The sequence below is a fragment of the Beta vulgaris genome, chromosome 4, assembly GCF_026745355.1.
Source record: "Beta vulgaris subsp. vulgaris cultivar EL10 chromosome 4, EL10.2, whole genome shotgun sequence".
In the NCBI taxonomy this organism is placed as follows: domain Eukaryota; kingdom Viridiplantae; phylum Streptophyta; class Magnoliopsida; order Caryophyllales; family Amaranthaceae; genus Beta; species Beta vulgaris.
This window is the reverse complement of record NC_079205.1, coordinates 57,414,037-57,431,948: the sequence shown is the minus strand read 5'-3', so window position 1 is coordinate 57,431,948 and position 17,912 is coordinate 57,414,037. Positions and strand designations below refer to the sequence as shown.

At 36.4% G+C, this 17,912-nt stretch overlaps 2 protein-coding genes and 1 non-coding gene across 4 annotated transcripts; 2 read left to right on the top strand and 1 right to left on the bottom strand.

The window, feature by feature from the left end:
- The first annotated feature begins 3,484 nt into the window (after positions 1 to 3,484).
- On the top strand, positions 3,485 to 6,722 carry LOC104890543 (caltractin). Of its 2 annotated transcripts, none has more exons than XM_010676071.4 (7): positions 3,485 to 3,643; positions 4,875 to 4,992; positions 5,079 to 5,115; positions 5,191 to 5,218; positions 5,793 to 5,945; positions 6,023 to 6,125; positions 6,416 to 6,722. In XM_010676071.4, the coding sequence occupies exons 1-7, from the start codon at positions 3,641 to 3,643 to the stop codon at positions 6,478 to 6,480; spliced, it is 507 nt and encodes a 168-aa protein (XP_010674373.1). In that variant the 5' UTR covers positions 3,485 to 3,640; the 3' UTR covers positions 6,481 to 6,722. The 2 variants fall into 2 exon arrangements, with proteins under 2 accessions (XP_010674373.1, XP_010674374.1); XM_010676072.4 differs by having other exon boundaries at positions 3,490 to 3,643; positions 4,878 to 4,992.
- Positions 6,723 to 8,311: 1,589 nt separating this feature from the next.
- TRNAM-CAU (transfer RNA methionine (anticodon CAU)) lies at positions 8,312 to 8,396 on the top strand. The gene is given in 2 exon segments: positions 8,312 to 8,349; positions 8,361 to 8,396. It is a non-coding gene; the product is annotated as a tRNA-Met (tRNA).
- Positions 8,397 to 9,005: 609 nt separating this feature from the next.
- LOC104890544 (filament-like plant protein 3) lies at positions 9,006 to 14,465 on the bottom strand. Its single transcript, XM_010676073.4, has 4 exons — positions 13,181 to 14,465; positions 12,345 to 12,525; positions 10,147 to 11,897; positions 9,006 to 9,533 (listed from the first exon to the last, which is right to left on the bottom strand). The coding sequence occupies exons 1-4, from the start codon at positions 13,304 to 13,306 to the stop codon at positions 9,183 to 9,185; spliced, it is 2,409 nt and encodes an 802-aa protein (XP_010674375.2). The 5' UTR covers positions 13,307 to 14,465; the 3' UTR covers positions 9,006 to 9,182.
- Positions 14,466 to 17,912: the final 3,447 nt, after the last annotated feature.

Here is a 17,912-nt window from a genome sequence, read left to right as displayed (position 1 = left end):
GTAGATTATAATGAGATTTTCTCACCAGTAGTCAGACATACTTCCATCAGGGTGCTACTAGCAATGGTTGCACATCAGGATCTTGAACTTGAGCAACTAGATGTGAAAACAGCTTTCCTACATGGGAGTTGGAAGAAGAATTTATATGACACAACCAGATGGGTTCCAAGTTCCGGGAAAAGAAGACTATGTTTGCAGATTGAAGAAGTCCTTGTATGGGCTAAAGAGTCTCCTAGGCAGTGGTATAAGCGGTTTGACAGCTACATGATTGAGTTGGGCTACAACAGGAGTGAGTATGATTGTGTGTGTACCATAACAAGTTGAGTGATGGTTCTTTCATATATCTGGTTCTGTATGTAGATGATATGCTTATAGCTGCTAAGGCTAAGTCTGATATTCAGAGGTTAAGGGTCTTCTCAGTGCTGAGTTTGAGATGAAAGATTTGGGTGCTGCAAAGAAGATTTTGGGGATGGAGATCTATAGGGAAAGAAGTCAGAAGAAACTTTTCTTGTCTCAGAAAGGTTATATTCAGAAGATTCTATCAAGGTTTGGCATGACAACTGCAAAGCCTATAGACACTCCAAGTGCTTCAAATAATCATTTGTCTGTGGCTTTTGCACCCAAAACTGCTGAGGAGAAGGAGTACATGAGTCGGGTTCCTTATGCTAGTGCAGTAGGGAGTTTGATGTACGCTATGGTTTGCACTAGGCCGGATCTTGCACATGCAGTCAGTGTAGTTAGTAGGTTCATGGGTGATCCTGGTAAGGAGCATTGGCAGGCAGTCAAGAGGATTTTTAGGTACCTAAGAGGTACTTCTGATATTGGTCTCATTTATGGGAATGATACCCAGTGTTTAGTCACTGGTTATTCGGATTCTGATTATGCTGGAGATGTTGACAGTAGGAGGTCAATGACTGGTTATGTATTTACTCTTGGTGGTTATTGTCGTTAGTTGGAAGGCAACTTTGCAGGCTACAGTTACTTTGTCTACTACTGAAGCAGAGTACATGGCGTTGACAGCAGCTGCTAAAGAGGGAATATGGCTAAAGGGACTAGTTAGTGATCTTGGGTTGCATCATGATCAGGCTACTGTGTACTGTGACAGTCTGAGTGCAATATGTTTAGCTAAGGATCAAGTCCATCATGAGAGGACTAAACATATTGATGTGAGATACCATTTCCTAAGGAGTGAGACTAGGATTAAGGTGAAAAAGGTAGGAACTGCTGATAATCCTGCTGACATGTTCACCAAGCCGGTTCCGCAGAGTAAGTTTCAACATTGTTTGGACTTACTCAATGTTCGTGATTGTTAATTGCCCTCTTGGGCAATTCTGGGGTCCTTAGGGACTAATCTGGTCTGGTTGTCTTTTGGGACAAATCTGGTGTTTGGGAGATTCTGGGCGTTGTGATCAATGCATCTGTTTTTGGGTTATTATGAGAGGATTCAAGTCAAGGTGGAGATTTGTAGAAATATGCCTTGAATCATTGTGCATCGAAGGTGTTCGAAGAAATGCGTCAAAAGCGAGTTTCTGGATACCGCCCGATCGGGTCGGGCTAGGCCGCCCGATCGGGCCCGCAACGAGAGAAGAAACTGAAGTGAAAGAAGCTTTCGCCCGATCGGGCGAAGTACCGAATTACGACTCGGGCGACTTCGCCCGACCGGGCGCACAACGAAACTGGGGAGGAAGTAAAATACCGCCCGATCGGGCGGCTGCCCGGTTAACGCGTTTTCGCGTTTTTCTGACGGGATATAAATACTCTGTTTATATTCTAGGGTTTCTTACTACGAAATTCATTCTTTTCTCTCTGTAATCTGTTCTTCTCATATAATAAAATATTCTCCCCTCTCTGCCGTGGATGTAGCCAAATTGGTGAACCACGTAAATTTGTTGTCTATTTTATTGCTTTTTGCATTCATAATTTGTTTCTCTCTCACGTCCGTTATAACAAAGGGCAGAAGGGAGGGAAATGGAATAATACTTCTAATTCATTGGTGAAAAAATCACAACGCAAAAGACACTAGTGTGTGATATTATTGATGATTGAAAAAAAATCATCCAATCTCTCTCTAACTCTCTTTTTTTTTAAGTATTATCTTATAATTTTTTCATAATCATGATACAATCAAACATCTCCAGCTTATTTTTAGTTCAGTTCAGCTTTGGACAATACTTTTACTCTCACATATCACTATTCATTTCAGTTCAATTCAGTTCAGTTCAATTCAATTCAGTTCAGTTCAATTCAGTTCAGTTCAGTTCAACTCTTTTATACCGAAGAGAACAGACCCTTAACCACTCGTATACATAATATAATATCCCACTTATCAATATTAAGGAACTAAAAAACTTAGGTTGTGACTTGTTACGCCCAAATTGCATTGCGTTATATTTTGTTTCATGCTCCTATGATCAAATGTAATCTTTAACACCTATATCCAGAATTATATCTTCAAAATTAGTTCACAATCTTAAAGAAAGGGTCAAGAGTCAAGGTTAAAGAAATTATTTCTATTATGACTATTGACTCTACAAAACTTGGTTGATGAAGTTTTGGGATCAATATATCGTCTAAATCATTCTCAAATTTTTTTCTTAAACTAGTTTATCAATTTCCACGTATGTTCACGTGTACCCACCTTACCTTCTTTTTATTTCTATAACAATCTGTTTGTTTGGTAAAAGACTGCTTACTTTTAAATTAAATTAAAATAAAATTAATGATAAGCCTAATATTAAAAAGAAAATTAGCCCAATAGTGACTAAGTTACTTTCATTTGGTGTCTCGTCAAAAAAAAAAAAAACCTTTCATTTGGTGACAAATTTAATATATTTAGTGACTAAGTCTACTTCTATATTAAAATTAGACCGTCTCTTTTTTAATAATTTTCGTTTACCCATTTCTAGAGGTGATCATGTGCCAGGCGCCTGGGCCGAGCCACGCCTAGAAAAAATTACCCATTGGTCGGGCTAGATCGGGACAAAATTTTGTGCCCAAAGCCCGTTATTTCGGGCCATAATGAGCGGGCTTTTCGGGCCAAAATCAGACTGGTCTAAAAATAAATTAAAAAGTCATTTTTGGCTTGCCTAAAGCAAAAAAAATCCGGTCCGACCACGGGCCAAAAAAATTCTGCCCAAAACCCGCCCAAAATTCGTGTCGAAGCGGGCTCAGTTGATCAGCTCTACCCTTTTTCTTAAAGGTGATTATGGACTGGTTCGGGCCTAAAAATGCCCGTTGGTCTGGTCGAGCCAAAATGAGCGGGCTTTTCGGACCGAAAAATAGACTAAAAAGTCATTTTTGGATTGCACAAAGCCCGACACAAAGCAAAGAAATGGGTCGTGCTTGAACGCGGGCCAAAATATTCTGCCCAAACCCGCCCAAAAATCGGGCCAGACCGGACTGATTTGATCAGCTCTATTTTTCCTTCAAATTTTACCATTTTTGCCCTAAAAAAAAAATTACCATTTTTACTAAAATCTTTTGTTAAGAAAATTCAAATTCAGAAAAATCTTGTTATTAATAGCAGTTTAATGTCTCTTTGTGCTATCAAAAAAGAAGTTTATTGTCTCTTTAAGCAGGATAACTAAGATACAGGAACTTTCTTCTGCTTCACTCGCAAGATCTCTAAGCAAAGTCAAGAATGGTTCGTTTTCCCCTTTCTTTCCCCTTTTTATTTTTTGTTTAACTTCTTATCAATTTTTTAGATTAATTCTCAAGAATTTTCTTTTTTTTTTTGTTATGATCGTGTATTTTCGTTCCCATTTTGTGTAATTAATCGTATTATTTGTGGGTATGATTGATTCGATGAGGAAACTCAAACCCACCTGTTCAATTTTGTGATTTTTGTAGGGTTTAGAGGATGGGATTGGAAATTAGGTTAGAGTTTGATTGCGATTAGGGGAAAATTCTTGGATATGTAGGAACATAATTTTAAGCCGTATTTTGATGATATTTGGGTTCTATTTTAGTTTAATTTCGTGGTGAAATTTTTTGTTTGGCTCAAATTGATAATGAATTGAGGAAAGTTTGAAGCTTTTTACTGGTTGGCAGTATGACCTAATCAAATGCAGGAAATATAAGTTGCAATCGTGTTTTTGCAGTTTGAATGAGCATTATAGGATACTCGGATTCGATCGTGTTACGGACATATGTTATCAAAATTCATGCTTATTGATAGCAACTTGAACATTAACTTTACTTCTAAAGAGACTTCTATGGAGACTTAGGGTAGGGTTAGGGAGGGTGGGGCTCAAGATAGCCTTACCCTGCAACAATAGAACAATTGACAAGCCTTTTCTATTAGACTTTTGATTTACTCAATTGTTGTGCAATGCCGAAGATAGTGAGCACCTTTCAGGTCTTTGGTACCATTTAGAAGAAATGTGTTATTCGGAATAATGAAGGTCTTTTTACTTAGATTGAGCTCATTGAGTCATTGTGATGTTAAGTTTGAGCATCACGTGTTTGATCATCTATGAGGTATACCATTTTATGCTACTAGAGTTCTCTGTTGATTTCAGCTAGGTATATGCATTTCATGATTTTGCTACTTTTGCATTTTGTAACACTCCAGATAACATGTATCGTCATCTATCCTCATCGTTGATACTTGCACACCACCGATTTAGCAAATTATCTGCTATTGTGTTAGAACCGATTGATTTACATGCTTGTTATGAGCTAGGAGAAACGGAATAGGGTAGGAACTGGGAAGTGACTAACTAATCTATGTATAGAGTGGTCCAATTTGTGGAATCATTTGTCAGATGATGACCTAGGATTGTGGGTGCCTTTTTTCTAAAAAAAGTTATTAACTTGGGTTTGCTGATGGAGTTTGTTAATCTTGGTTTTCTTACTTTTGGTAAAACTATCAGCAGTCCAGTGCTAGGACAGTGAGGAAAGACAAGCCTCGGGGCCGTCATCATGGTCTCACTCAACAGAAGAGGCAAGAGATCAAAGAAGCTTTTGAACTGTTTGACACTGATGGCTCAGGTTTTGAATCTATATAGTGATTCAAGTTTTCTATGTCAATGCACATAGTTGCTCTTTGATAATACTTGATTTGATTTTTTTTCCAGGGACTATTGATGCTAAGGAGTTGAATGTTGCTATGAGGTATTATTTTTTTCAAATCTAAAGGTTTTTTATGTTCTACTTCACAAGTACCTAAACTACATTGCCTCGTTGCAGGGCTCTGGGTTTTGAGATGACAGAAGAGGTATTTGTTTGTTTCCCATTAATGGTTATGCAAAGATTATGGTTAAATTATTTCTTTTCTAAATTCTTGTATAAAGATAATAAAATTGATATAATGGTAAATTGTATATGATATTCATCTTTCACTCATGATCTGAATGCATCATGAAAATTCTAAGCAACTTTTGAAGCTGATTTTGGGCAACTACAAGTCCCAGGACCCAGCCCTTTCTCTGAGCTAATTTTAAACAGCAACAAATGAACAAACTATAGTGCATGTGGTCTCTCAAATGGTTTCCATATGTGGACTACCAACAATTACTTTCCAGTGTCCTTTTGTAGCTTTTCACTTATTACATTTCATGTCTGGTTTGTGTTTCATCTATCTACAGTTATTGCAACTTCTCCTTTTTGGTGTCATTGCGTGCAATTGTGTTTTGGGACGGCTCTTATTTCTTTCACCACCCCCCCCCCCCCAACCCCCAAAAGAAGAAAAAAGAATGGGAAATCGAATTGATGAGGATGGCTTTCGGGGGTTGGGGATGTTTCATCTTTCTTCTAACAGCTACTAAGCTTGACTTTTTTGTGTTATTCAGCAAATCAATCAAATGATTGCAGATGTGGACAAGGATGGAAGTGGGGCCATTGATTTTGATGAGTTTTGTCACATGATGACTGCTAAAATTGGAGAAAGAGACACTAAAGAGGAGCTAATGAAAGCATTTCGTATAATCGATCAAGATAATAATGTAAAGCTCTGTAATTGTTGTTTTAGTGTTTAATTTTTGCAATCATCCATTACTCAAATATCTGAGTTGTGGAACAGGGGAAGATCTCCCCTGCAGATATACAACGTATTGCAAAGGACTTGGGCGAAAACTTCACTGATAGAGATATCCAAGAGATGATTGAAGAAGCTGACCGCGATCGTAAGTTTGATATTCTCTTCCCATACCTCTTTGAATTCGGATACATGCATGTTAGAGATAACTTAAATAATTAACCGAAGTATGTCAGCTTAGAACACGTGAAGCCGAGTTTGAGGGGTAGCTCAGCTGGTACTTGGTAAATAAAAGTCGCTGCTAAATTCACCGTGATTATTTATGTCCTTAATCTTTTATTTGAAAAAGTAAAAAGATGGGCAGCTTTCTATGTTGATGTCCCCTTGAAGGGTGCGTTTATGCCTGAGCTTCTCCCTAACAACAGTTAAATCATACAGGAGACGGAGAAGTGAACGTCGAGGAGTTTTTGAGAATGATGAAGAGGACTTCATATGCATACTGAAATTGAAATATGGTTGGAGCTGTACTGTCTTACTGGAGAAGCTGCACCTCCTGCTGTATTTGATGTGTACATGTTGGATGCTAAAACTCAGCACTGCTTATCTATGTTGTCTCATCTGACAGTGTTTATGAGTGTACTAATGTATGTTTATAAGTTAACATTCTTGTTTTTCTATTTTATTTTATAAATTTTTGTAATTTTTTAGCAGTTGCAGACCTAAATATGAACTTTACCTTAGTCAAGTTATGTTTGATGCTAAAGCTTGTGGCTTCTCTAACCAACTTTTCTCATTCCTGCTAGACTGTTTAGAGTGCAACTCTTGTAGCTCACCTAGCACCAGTAGCAGGCAGAGATGACATAATAATTTCTTTTAGCCGGATTTTCACAATATATATACTATGACTGGTCCCTTATAATTAATGAGATGACATGATTTTACAAAAAGACTTTTTATATTATTCGAGTTATTTCTTTCTTCTTCTCTCCATCACTTATCAAGTATTGGAGATATTAGAGAATGCTAAATATAGATCCTGTTTTGTGGAATTATTTTCAGTTCAGTTTCAGTTTAGTTTAATTCAGTTCAGTTACTTTTTGCATTTTAGTCTCTCCCAGTTCAGTTTCAATTCATGTTTGTTTAGTTCAGTTTCAATTTATGTTTGTTCAATTCAGTTTCAATTTATGTTTGTTTAATTCAGTTTCAATTTATGTTTGTTCAATTCATGTTTGTTCAATTCAATTTCAATCCTAAAAATGCATATATACCACAAATTTCGGACTAATAAAGTAAGAGTAATTTAAGTCCATATAATGACAACTTGTGACAACATTTTTAATACCAAACTAGTAGAATGTATGTAGATCTTTAGTTCTAACTTTCACCTTTTAGAAGTCACTAAGTGTATGTCCCAAAAGATCTAAATTATCAAGAGGTTTAATCAAGATAAATCAAGCATATGTAACTTGAATTTTTTTTAAAAAAATAAGATTATCAAAAACCTATTGACTACAAAATTTAAACATACAAATTATCTATAATTTTAAAATAGGTCACCAAATCTAGCCGCCTCCCTTTTTCCCTAAACCTAGTTTTTCTCTCTAGTCGCCTCCCTTTTTCCCCTTTCCTTTCATCAGTTAGGGGCTACCATGGATGATCTCATCCATGGTAAGCCCCTTTTCCTTTCTTGTTTTCACTTTCTAGTTTGTCCTTTTGTTTTGTTGAATAAGTTAGTCTCTTTTTATGAGAGTTTCTTGTGCCCTGATATGGGAAGACTAGTCTTCTCTGTTGTGGAGGTCTCCTTCTCCCTTATGGGAGTTGTGAGTCTAGTTTTTTCATTTGTAGGTATGAGAAATTGTTCTCATTGGTTGAAGTTCAAAATTATCAACATGAAGGTAATGGAGGCTCGGATGCGGTCAATATGAATAGATCAAGAATGTTTTTCTCCAAACTATGTCAAAATGATAGACGGTTCCATTAATAGTTGTTTGGGACAACAAATACAAGGGACTTGCGCCACAATATTCGATCTGGTTCATTGTAGTTTCATCGAAGACCAAATTGATCTGATCTTGTTTAATTGTATCTTGTTTTTCTTTATTTCTTATTGTAGATGTCATTTGGCCTTCAATTAATGAAATTTCTCTATTAAAAAAAATAATAATAAGTCACCAAATGATACAAGTTATATTGGCTTATATATAGCTTAAAGTTACATTTATTAATTAAATGACAATTTGATCAACAAAGGTGAGCAAAATATTCAAATTGCCTACTAATGTGATCAAATTATCATTTAATTTATAAACATAAATCAAAGCTAACTTATCAAATGGGGTGGTGGCGCAGTTGGCTAGCGCGTAGGTCTCATAGCTTCTGAGTAATCCTGAGGTCGAGAGTTCGAGCCTCTCTCACCCCATATTATTTTTTTCCCTCAATAGCTACCTTCAAGTCTGGCACTCTTCATTTATTTTAATTTTAGACTAGCTTCTGCGGTTTTCCCAATAACAGTTCTTGTCACAGTGTTGGAAATTTGTAACAAAATTATTTCATCCAATATGGTCACTTTTATAATAACAAATTAACAATGTAAGATTATATTAGATTTTGTCAAAAAGCTTTTACATAAAAGAAAAGTGTTTCATTTATTTCATAACAAAGGGAGAAGTATATGTCGTTTTTCAAACTAACAAACTTGATCATTTTTTAGTTTAAGTGGGAGCATGAGTTTCCAGTGTTGGAAAGTTTTAGCAAAATTATTTTATCCAATATATTAAACGGTCACTTTTATAATTGTCTTTATTCGATACTACTATTGTCTCTATTCGATACTACTATTGATCTAATATACTTCATTCCATAATAAATAAAAAGCTTTTGTCAAAAAACTCTCACGTAAAAGAGAAGTATTTCATTTATTTGATAACAAAGGAAGAAGTATATTAGTATGTCATTTTGCAAACTTAAAAACTTGATTCATTTTTTAGTTTAAGTGGGAGCATGAGTTACCAGATTGATGAACAAGAGATGTACAAAACTTTCTTTATACCTTGCCAATCAAAAATGTGGATCAAAAGAGTTGCATAAATTGCCTGTACACAAAAGTAATGTACAAATCCAGGGCACTAGTTAAGACTTAAGAGAACACTAAAGTATAAAATAAGCTCAAACTTATTTCACCTCTAATAATTCATTTTTGCAAATTCTAGCTTCTAACTGTGTTCTTGGATCGCGAAAACAATTTTACAAACCCAAGTTTATCCCGCTTGTCTACACTTAATGACATAACAGCCTCTTTAGCATCACCTTTTGCAAACTTCCCGTCATCCTCCTTGCTCAATGTTGATGCATCCTGAGCAGTTTCTGAAGATACTGATGTATCAGGTTTTATATCATTATGTAGAATCTCTGATTCTTTTTCAGGAACCTCCAACAGCTTCTCTGACTCTAAGAAGATATCTTCGAGGTTTGCAAGGGATTTCAGTTGGTTTCCGAGTGATGCAATCGTCTTCTGACATTCTGCTAGTTTATTCGCAGCCACAGCTAACTCCATTTCCTGCCAAACATATCAACATCATACAAAACATTCTAAGAGGTATTGTTGTTCATAAAGAGTCGAACAAATTCCTCCCCTCTGTTCGGTGGAGAACAAGTTATCCTTCTAGCCTAACTCTTTATAAATGCCTTGAGTTTGCATATTCTCCAATTTGTCCGCATTTACCAGCGACTTAACATAATCAAAGACTTTCAAGGAGTTCATATTACATACTCCCTCCCTGTCGTAGCTCAGAGTGAACATTTACCCCCAAAAAAAAAGATTGTCCCATCTCATTTCAATTCTTAGAAAAAATCATGTCACAAATCACAGACTTTTGATTAGTCCAAGATATAGCGGTAGGGTCTTTGTTGGAATTTGAAGTGATCACATATATGATTCACCAAATCACCACCAGCATATCTTTGTCATCAGAAAAAATCTAAAATCATTTCTTGTTGGTTTTGACTTCTACACATGTTTTCACAGGTTATTAACCTCAAACAAGTTATAACTTAATGCTTGCATCAAATTGTAGCTGAATTTGATTTTACCAACTTATTTCCAGAAGCCTGTTTTTAAGTCTATTTATATGAACAACAAGGATAAGAAACTGCATACAAAGTAAACTGACCTGCTGTTTATCCAATTCTTCCTTAGAGATTGGTGAAAGCTGAAAGTCAGCTTTAGATTTCATTTGTGAGAGCTCATGTTCTAATTTTCTACACTTTGCAGCAAATTCTGCAGACAATGTCTTCTCCTTTTCCACCTCACGCTCCAATGAACCAACTTTGGCAAGTACGGCTTTGAGTTGCGACTCTGCTTCTACTTTCTTTGCATTTGTCATCTGAAGCTCTTGTTTAACTGCATCCTTCGAGTCATCCACCGAAGCTAATCGACTTTGCCAGGTGTCAGCATCATGTTTCATTCTTGAAAGCTCGTTCTCTAACTTCTTACACTTAGCACTAAACTCTGTAGACAACTGTTTCTCCTTTTCGGCCTCATTCTCCAATAAACCAATTTTAGCAAGTAGGGATTTGACCTCAGCATTTACATCTTCTAGATGTGATTCGGCTGCTTCTTTCTTTGCTGTTGTGCTCAAAAGCTCTTGTTCAACTGCTTCCTTTGATTCATTTATGGATGCTAACTGACTATGTCGTGTATCAAGCTCGCGTTTCATTCTAGAAAGTTTATCTTCCAAAACCTGACACTTTGCTGAAGCCTCTGCATGTAGTGCTCTCTCCTTTTCAGCCTCACCCTCCATAAAATATACTTTAGACAGCAGTGTACCTCTCTCATCCTCCATTGCTTTACTCTGGGACTCTGCCTCTTCTCTTCTTACATTGGCATCATCGAGCTCTAGATCAATTGCCTGCCTCAATTCATTTGCCAAATCCAACTCAGCCTGCAACATTCCTAGCTTTTTATTCGCATCTCTTAACTGTGCTTGTGATATCTTTAGTTGATTCTGACACGTATTTAGCTGAGCCTCTGAAATCTTCAACTTACCCTGGAACTGGTTTAATGCCGAAGTTAGTTCCTGTTTTTCTGATTCAACCATCTCAATCTTCTCCTCCAGTTCAGCTGTTCTAAGTGAGGAGCTGTCATTGCTACTATGCTTGTCAGTCAAGGTAACAGGTGAACGAGAGCAGTTTCTATTTTCAGTCTCTGGCAATGCTGCTAACTTCTCCATCTCTAGGAAATCATCCATGAGATCAATTTCAGGTGAAGGGGGCATGTGCATTTTAGATGAAGCTTTCTCAACTTTAAGGGCAGATGTCCATGAATCTGAATGACTTGGCTCATAATCAGTTAGCCTATCTCCGCTATCTGATTGGCTGTCATTGACTGATTTGGAGTCATTAAATGAAGTTGCTTTACGAGCCAGGGCTTTTAACCTACGGCATTCAGCCTCGAGTTTAGCAACCCTCTTTATGCTGTCTAAGTGTTGTTTGCTGGCTGTTTCTGCTGTTTTTGTGCTTAAATCCCTCTCAAGAGTCCTTATTTCTAACTCTTCGGATCGAGTACGGAGTTCAAGTTGCAAAGAAGCATTTTCCTTCTCTATAGAACCCAGCTTGACACGGAGATTAGACTCCAAAGAAGCAGCAGCTTCCACCTTAGCATTCACAGTTTCAAGTTGGGTAAGGAGATCAGAAATCTGGACATCCATGTCAGACTTTTTGGACTCTGTATCCTGTGACTTCTTAGACATGGCTTCTTGAATTTTCTCATCTTGCTCTTCTCTCACTTGCCGCAACTGCCTCAAGCACTCCTTAAGGGCCCCATCAAGATGGATTACCCTGTCCTCGAGTGATGAGTTCTTTTTCATTGCAGCATCGAGTTGCTGCTTTAAAATCACTGCTTCATTTTCAGCCTTTTCCCAACCTAAAGATCAAATAAGTTAAATCAGAAGGTTAATGGTTACAGCATAGTAGCATAAAAATTAAATTATTACCTCCTATATGAGAATAAAACAAAACCTCAATATTCACAAAAGATGAATATCATTCAAAGCGAAAAGAAGTTTCACAGCTATAGCACAAAGTCTTGGCACAAATATGAGCTACAAGACGCCAAGACAGTGTTAGTTGGGAGGCAATTACTTTCTTTACCTTCCTCTTTCTCTTCTTCCTTTCATCCTCTCCCCTCCTCATTCATTATTCCTTTCATTCTAACTTTTCGTGTACAGAACCAAACAAAGGAAGCTATTTTAAAATGTTTTGTTTTTGTCCCTTAGAAACGGCTATTTCATGGAAAATGTTTTCCGTCCAATCAAACAGAGCCTGAATGCGACTGCACAAATATTATTAGGGAAAAGACATAAAAAAAAACCTGTAACAGCCTCCTCAGCAACTTTAGCATGTTGCTTTACCAATTCTTCTTTTGCACTGATAGTTGCAGCTGCAGCAGATAGTTTCTCAGTCAGAATCTTCACACCATCATTGGGATCATCATCAGGAGGTGCAGCTTTCGAGGTGACTTCCGGTGATTGCATATTATGATTTGGAGATGCCTTAAATAACATACAAAGCTTCATCAGAAATACATATACATATATATATGACACATTCATTTGAATCAAACTTGTTCCTCTTATTGTATACTACTATATTACTATGGTTATGCCTTAAGTAAGAAAACATTCACTTTCTCCTTTGCATAATACTTGCAAAATTTTCCTTAAATGGAAATGTCATACTACTTGCAACAAGCCATATATAGTAACTTCTTGTGTTCAATTCAATTATTTTTGCGGAGCAAAACTTGAGATCTACGCGAAAATCTAATCAAGTTTTTGACATTGGCTATCTCCATAATGATAATTCTAATCACTAGATTACTAGATTCATTCAATGAACAACATTTCCATAAACAAGTACAGTACAAAGCATATCATGTCTAATTGTCTAGCAAGTATATTCTACAATGCAGCAATATTTAAGGAAAAAATCCTTAGTAACACACATTTAGCTAAAGAAGATGAGTAAACAGTCAATATGTAAACTGGCATTAATTGCCACACATACTATAAGTGAAATGGTACTAAAACATGATCAAAACAAGCTGACATAAAAATACAAAAGTGAATAAACTACCCAATAGATTATATTCTAACACAGTTTCTAAGATTTGATATGAAATTGAACACAATGTGATCAATCACAAACCTGATGCTCATCTGAAAATCTCTCAGAAGGGGATGACAATGATCCCGATCCCGATACCGAGCTATCGGTCTCGCCGGGACTCTTATCCGATGACTTCCTCCTCCATAACCAACTCCGACGGTCCATTACTTCACCTTGATCAAATTCACTTCATTACCCTTCAAAATTTATGGTTCAATTTCATCCCAAAATTCACCTACTCTGTGAAAAATATTTGATGGGAAGATTTCAAAATCTTCTGTTGGTTAGTCAATTGCTTCAAGAACAGATATATCAATCACAATGTACACATTTAAGGATCACAATCATTGATATAATGATTTTTTTAAATATTCAAAAAAATAAAAAGGTTGGTGTTACCCAACAAACTATTGATGTTTGACAATGAAATGTGCAAATCTTTCCTCTCTAACAGCTCAAAAAATAAGTTTCAAAAAAACAACAAGATTAAATCTTTGCTTGGAATTCACTTCTCAAACTTCCTAAAATTTTGCAAAAATCTCAAAATCCCAAAAAAAAGGGTTATATTAAGATTGAAGATACACAAAATTTTGAATTAATGTCTCTCTCTTCATACAGTGACGTACTGTGTAAAGCTTGTAAACATCGCCAAACAGACGAGAAGAAAAGGATGGGAAGAGAGAGAAAGTTGATGAAGATGACCCACAAAAACTCCAAATTATGGAAAAAAAATCTGACTGAAATTTGGAGAAAAAGCTGAATGCCCACTATTTAAAATATCTCAAAGATTGAATCTTTGCTTAAAAATAAAAATACCCAGAAGTTGAAATCAGTAAACAAATGAGTGAACAGAAAAGGGTAAATCACAAATCCCAAAAACAATGAAATTTAAACTATACAGAACAGCATAGGATCTGGGGAATGTCAGAGTGTGTGAAAACAGGAAGTTGGGATTGTTGATTTTTTTTTTTTTGTTATTTTTCTAAATAATGTGAGTAAAATTTTGAAAACCCATTTTTTATTTAAGTTTAATTTTTGTGGGGTTTCAATGATGAAGAAGGAAAGATATTAAAGAACATGTGAGGTGATGAGAGAGAAAGAGAGAGAAGATTATGTTCATGCTTTTCTTTAAGAAGGGAAGACTTTTGTTTCAATTATTTTTGCCACTCTAGGTTTCATTTGAGGAAAAAATTGTAGTGGGGGTATCAAAATAAATTTATGTTCTGAACAAATTTTTTCAAATATGTAACTTGTAAGGTGTAATTCCCGCCCTTAGAACATGCAAATTTACTCTCCTAGTTCATTTTGTTGAGGTTTGCCAAAAATTGTTTAGAAATGGAGTATCAAATAGCCTGCCTAGGTATCTATCAATTTAAAGCCTAATAATGTGGGTTGTTGAATTTTCTTTTGTTGGTTGGAGTGTGTTTTTCTTAGTGATAGAGAAGGATGAATGGACATTTGCATCAATCTTTTGTTTTTTTTGGCAATTTTCATGGCTTTTGGAGGGTTGTATCTTTAAGTTTTTCTATTTTATTTTTCAAAATTGTATTTCTATTCTTGTTACTTTTTTTTACATTTGCATCTATTTTTTAGTGTAAAAGAGGGGCTAAATCGGAAAACAAGATACAAAATTAAGCTAACAATAAGTGTGGCAACGACACTCCTACAATAACATCATAAAAGAACTTTCATAATTTTAATATTCTTTTTCTATTTTCTTTTAAGATTTTTACTATTCTACTCTTGTTGCTTTCTTAACATATGCATTTATTTTCTAGTGCAAAAGAGGGGTTAAATCGAGAAACAAGCAACAAAAATCAAGACAGCGATAAATGCCTAAATGAGCTCCCATAATAGCTAACTAGTTTACCTCTTTGTTTTCTTCCTAGTAGACTAATAGTAATGTAATGAAGTAACTGCCCATACTTTATGTTTGAACGTGCATAGCGATGTTTAATAATACAATTTAGAGTTGAGCACGAATGATCAGTCTCGGTATCTTTCATCCAAGATTTAATTAAAAGTGGTTTGAGTAGCTTCAAAATTGTATTTTTAGGCCAAAATCCGAGCCTCGCCAGATTTTGAGAGTTTGCAAATGTTTTGTCAGTTTTTTCACCAAATACACAGACAAATTAAAAATTTCACAATATACCCTCAATGTTCCAAATATTCACCATATACCCCTGACTATTCGAAAACGTTCACTAGATACCCTTTTTCTAACTGTCGTTAACTCACTGTTAGCTTTATTTACCATTTTGCCATTATTAACCCTAAACCCTAACCCTAACCCTAATCTACCCTAATCTAACTCTAACCTTAATCATAATCTAATCCTAAAATTAAACTCTAACCCACCCTTCCCCCACCCTCCACCAGCCCCCCACCCCCTCCCCCTCCCCTCCCCTCCCCCTCCCCCTCCCCTCCCCTCCACTTTCACAACACCCGCCTTCGAATTCGAGTTTTCGTGGCTGAATTCGAGTCCCCCATTCGAATTCGAAAACCGCTACCGAAAATTGAGTCCGCAACCGCCGGAAAGCACACACGAAGCACGAGTTTTCGCGGCGGAATTTGAGCCCCAACCGCCGGAAATTGACAAATCTTCGCAACCTCCCCTTCCAATTACCCCCTCCTCGAATTTCCGCAACTCAGGCAAGATCTGGAGAAAATCGCAAGATAAGGACGAGATATAGAGATGCGCATATCGAAAGATGAGGTCGAGATAGGGGAGAAGATTAACGATGGAAATCAAAAGGGAAGGGATGGGGAGGGGGTGGGGGCTGCGGTGGCAGGGGGAGGGGATGGGGGTTGCGCTGGGTTAGAGGGGATGGTGATGGGGATGGGGTGGGGGCTGCAGTGGCAGAGGAGTGGTGGGGGCTGCGCTGGGTTAGAGGGGAGGGATGGGGGTTGGGGTGGAGGTGGCAAAGGAGTGGTGGGGGCTGCGCTGGGTTAGAGGGGAGGGATGGGGGTTGGGGTGGAGGGTAGGAGGTGGGTTAGGGATTAAAGATTAGGGTTACAGATTGGGGCTAGATTTTAGGAGTAGGGTTTAATTGTGGTAAAGTCGTAAATAATGCAAACGGTGAGTTAATGGCAGTTACAAAAAATGGCATTTGGTGAACGTTTTCGAATAGTCACGGGTATATGGTGAATATTTGGAACATTGAGGGTATATTGTGAATTTTTTAATTTGTCAAGGGTATTTGATGAAAAAACTGTATGTTTTTTGCTCATTTTATGTTGTAGTTTTCAGTTTTCAGCATAAGGAGTGGTTTTCACGTGATCCTATTCCAATATATATATATATATATATATATATATATATATATATATATATATATATATATATATTATATATATATATATATATATATATATATATATATATATATATAGAGAGAGAAGTGAGTTGATATGAGAATGCATACTTACATGAGAATGAATTTTACGCGTTATAACTCTTATGATTAAGTGATGTAACTAAAAACAGAATATTAGAAGAAAAAAAAATCGATTTTTTTTTTTTGGGGGGCTCAAAATTTTGTAGGGGGCAATATCACAAAATTTTATAGGGAGGCAAGATCATTCTCATTTCTCATGTAAGTATGCATTCTCATATGAATTCACTTCTATATATATATATATAATATATATATATATATATATATATATATATATAATATATATATATATATATAATACAATACAATAAAGCAATAAACTTTTTGCCACATGTTAAGCATCTACAAACTTGTACACATCCTTTTTCTTTTGAGTTGCTAAGATTAATATGCTACTTTAATATGCTGAATTATAAATAATACGGTTGTTTCACCATCATCCATGACAAATTTTTGTATTCACCAGGTATCCTTATTTTTTTCAGAAGTCACCATATACCCCTGAGTTTCTAAGTCTTTTTTACAAAAAGTAACCTTTTGCGAACGTTATAATTAGATCTCCATTAGTGTATAACCTAATTAAACCCTCTAACCCTAATAAACTCATCTAAACCTAACCCCCTCTAACCCTAACCCTATCCCTAATTAATAACTTAACCATCCAACCACCCCCTTTCCCTTATCCCACCCATGCAGCACTACCCCTTCCCCCACCCCCGCAGCCCTCCTCCCCCACGTCATAAATTAGGTAGTTGGAGGGTTTGGGGGGTTTGATTTCTGATTTTGGGATGTTGGGGGTGGATATGAGTATTTTGGTGGGAATCATTAAATTTAATGTTTTTTGGGGTTAACAATCTAATATGCGTTAGGAAGTTTTTTTTTTTTTTGAATAGTAAAATTAATTCATTAATAAAAAGTCATACGACATCTACATAAGCAATCGAATCAAACAAATACATAAGTTGAATCAAACAAAAATTTCCTTCATAAAAACTACGATCGTCAAACAAATCTTGCAATGTGGAACATCTCCCGCTTATATCGCTGGAAAATACAGCCTTGTTGGAGAGACAATCTAACGATCCCTTGTAGTCGTGAGGATGTTTCCGTCGGATTCATCTGACCGTATTCGAAAAATTGATAACCTTTGTGATCCCGCATAATTCTTCACCAACAAAAATAATTTCACGGCAATCCATTGGATCTAGTATCCCGGATTGTAACCTGTAGAAATTCCCCCTCTAAAAGAGGAGAAAAACCCTGTCTTTCGAAGGAGGTCGAAAAACCTTGTCTTTCGAAGGAGATCGAAAAACCTTTTCTTACGAAGGAGATCGAAAACCCTGTCTTTCGAGGGAGAAATCGTTATTGGAAAC

Bases quoted from the DNA above. Each gene is read 5' to 3' on its own strand.
- LOC104890543 (XM_010676071.4), top strand. The intron at 4,993-5,078 runs GTTTTGAATCTA...TTTTTTTTCCAG, and splicing joins GTTTGACACTGATGGCTCAG to GGACTATTGATGCTAAGGAG. The intron at 6,126-6,415 runs GTAAGTTTGATA...TAAATCATACAG, and splicing joins TGAAGAAGCTGACCGCGATC to GAGACGGAGAAGTGAACGTC.
- LOC104890544 (XM_010676073.4), bottom strand. From the start codon at position 13,306: ATGGACCGTCGGAGTTGGTTATGGAGGAGGAAGTCATCGGATAAGAGT. The intron at 11,898-12,344 runs GTTTTTTTTTAT...TTTGATCTTTAG, and splicing joins TGCTGAGGAGGCTGTTACAG to GTTGGGAAAAGGCTGAAAAT. The intron at 9,534-10,146 runs GTCAGTTTACTT...TATGTTTGGCAG, and splicing joins AAGAATTGGATAAACAGCAG to GAAATGGAGTTAGCTGTGGC.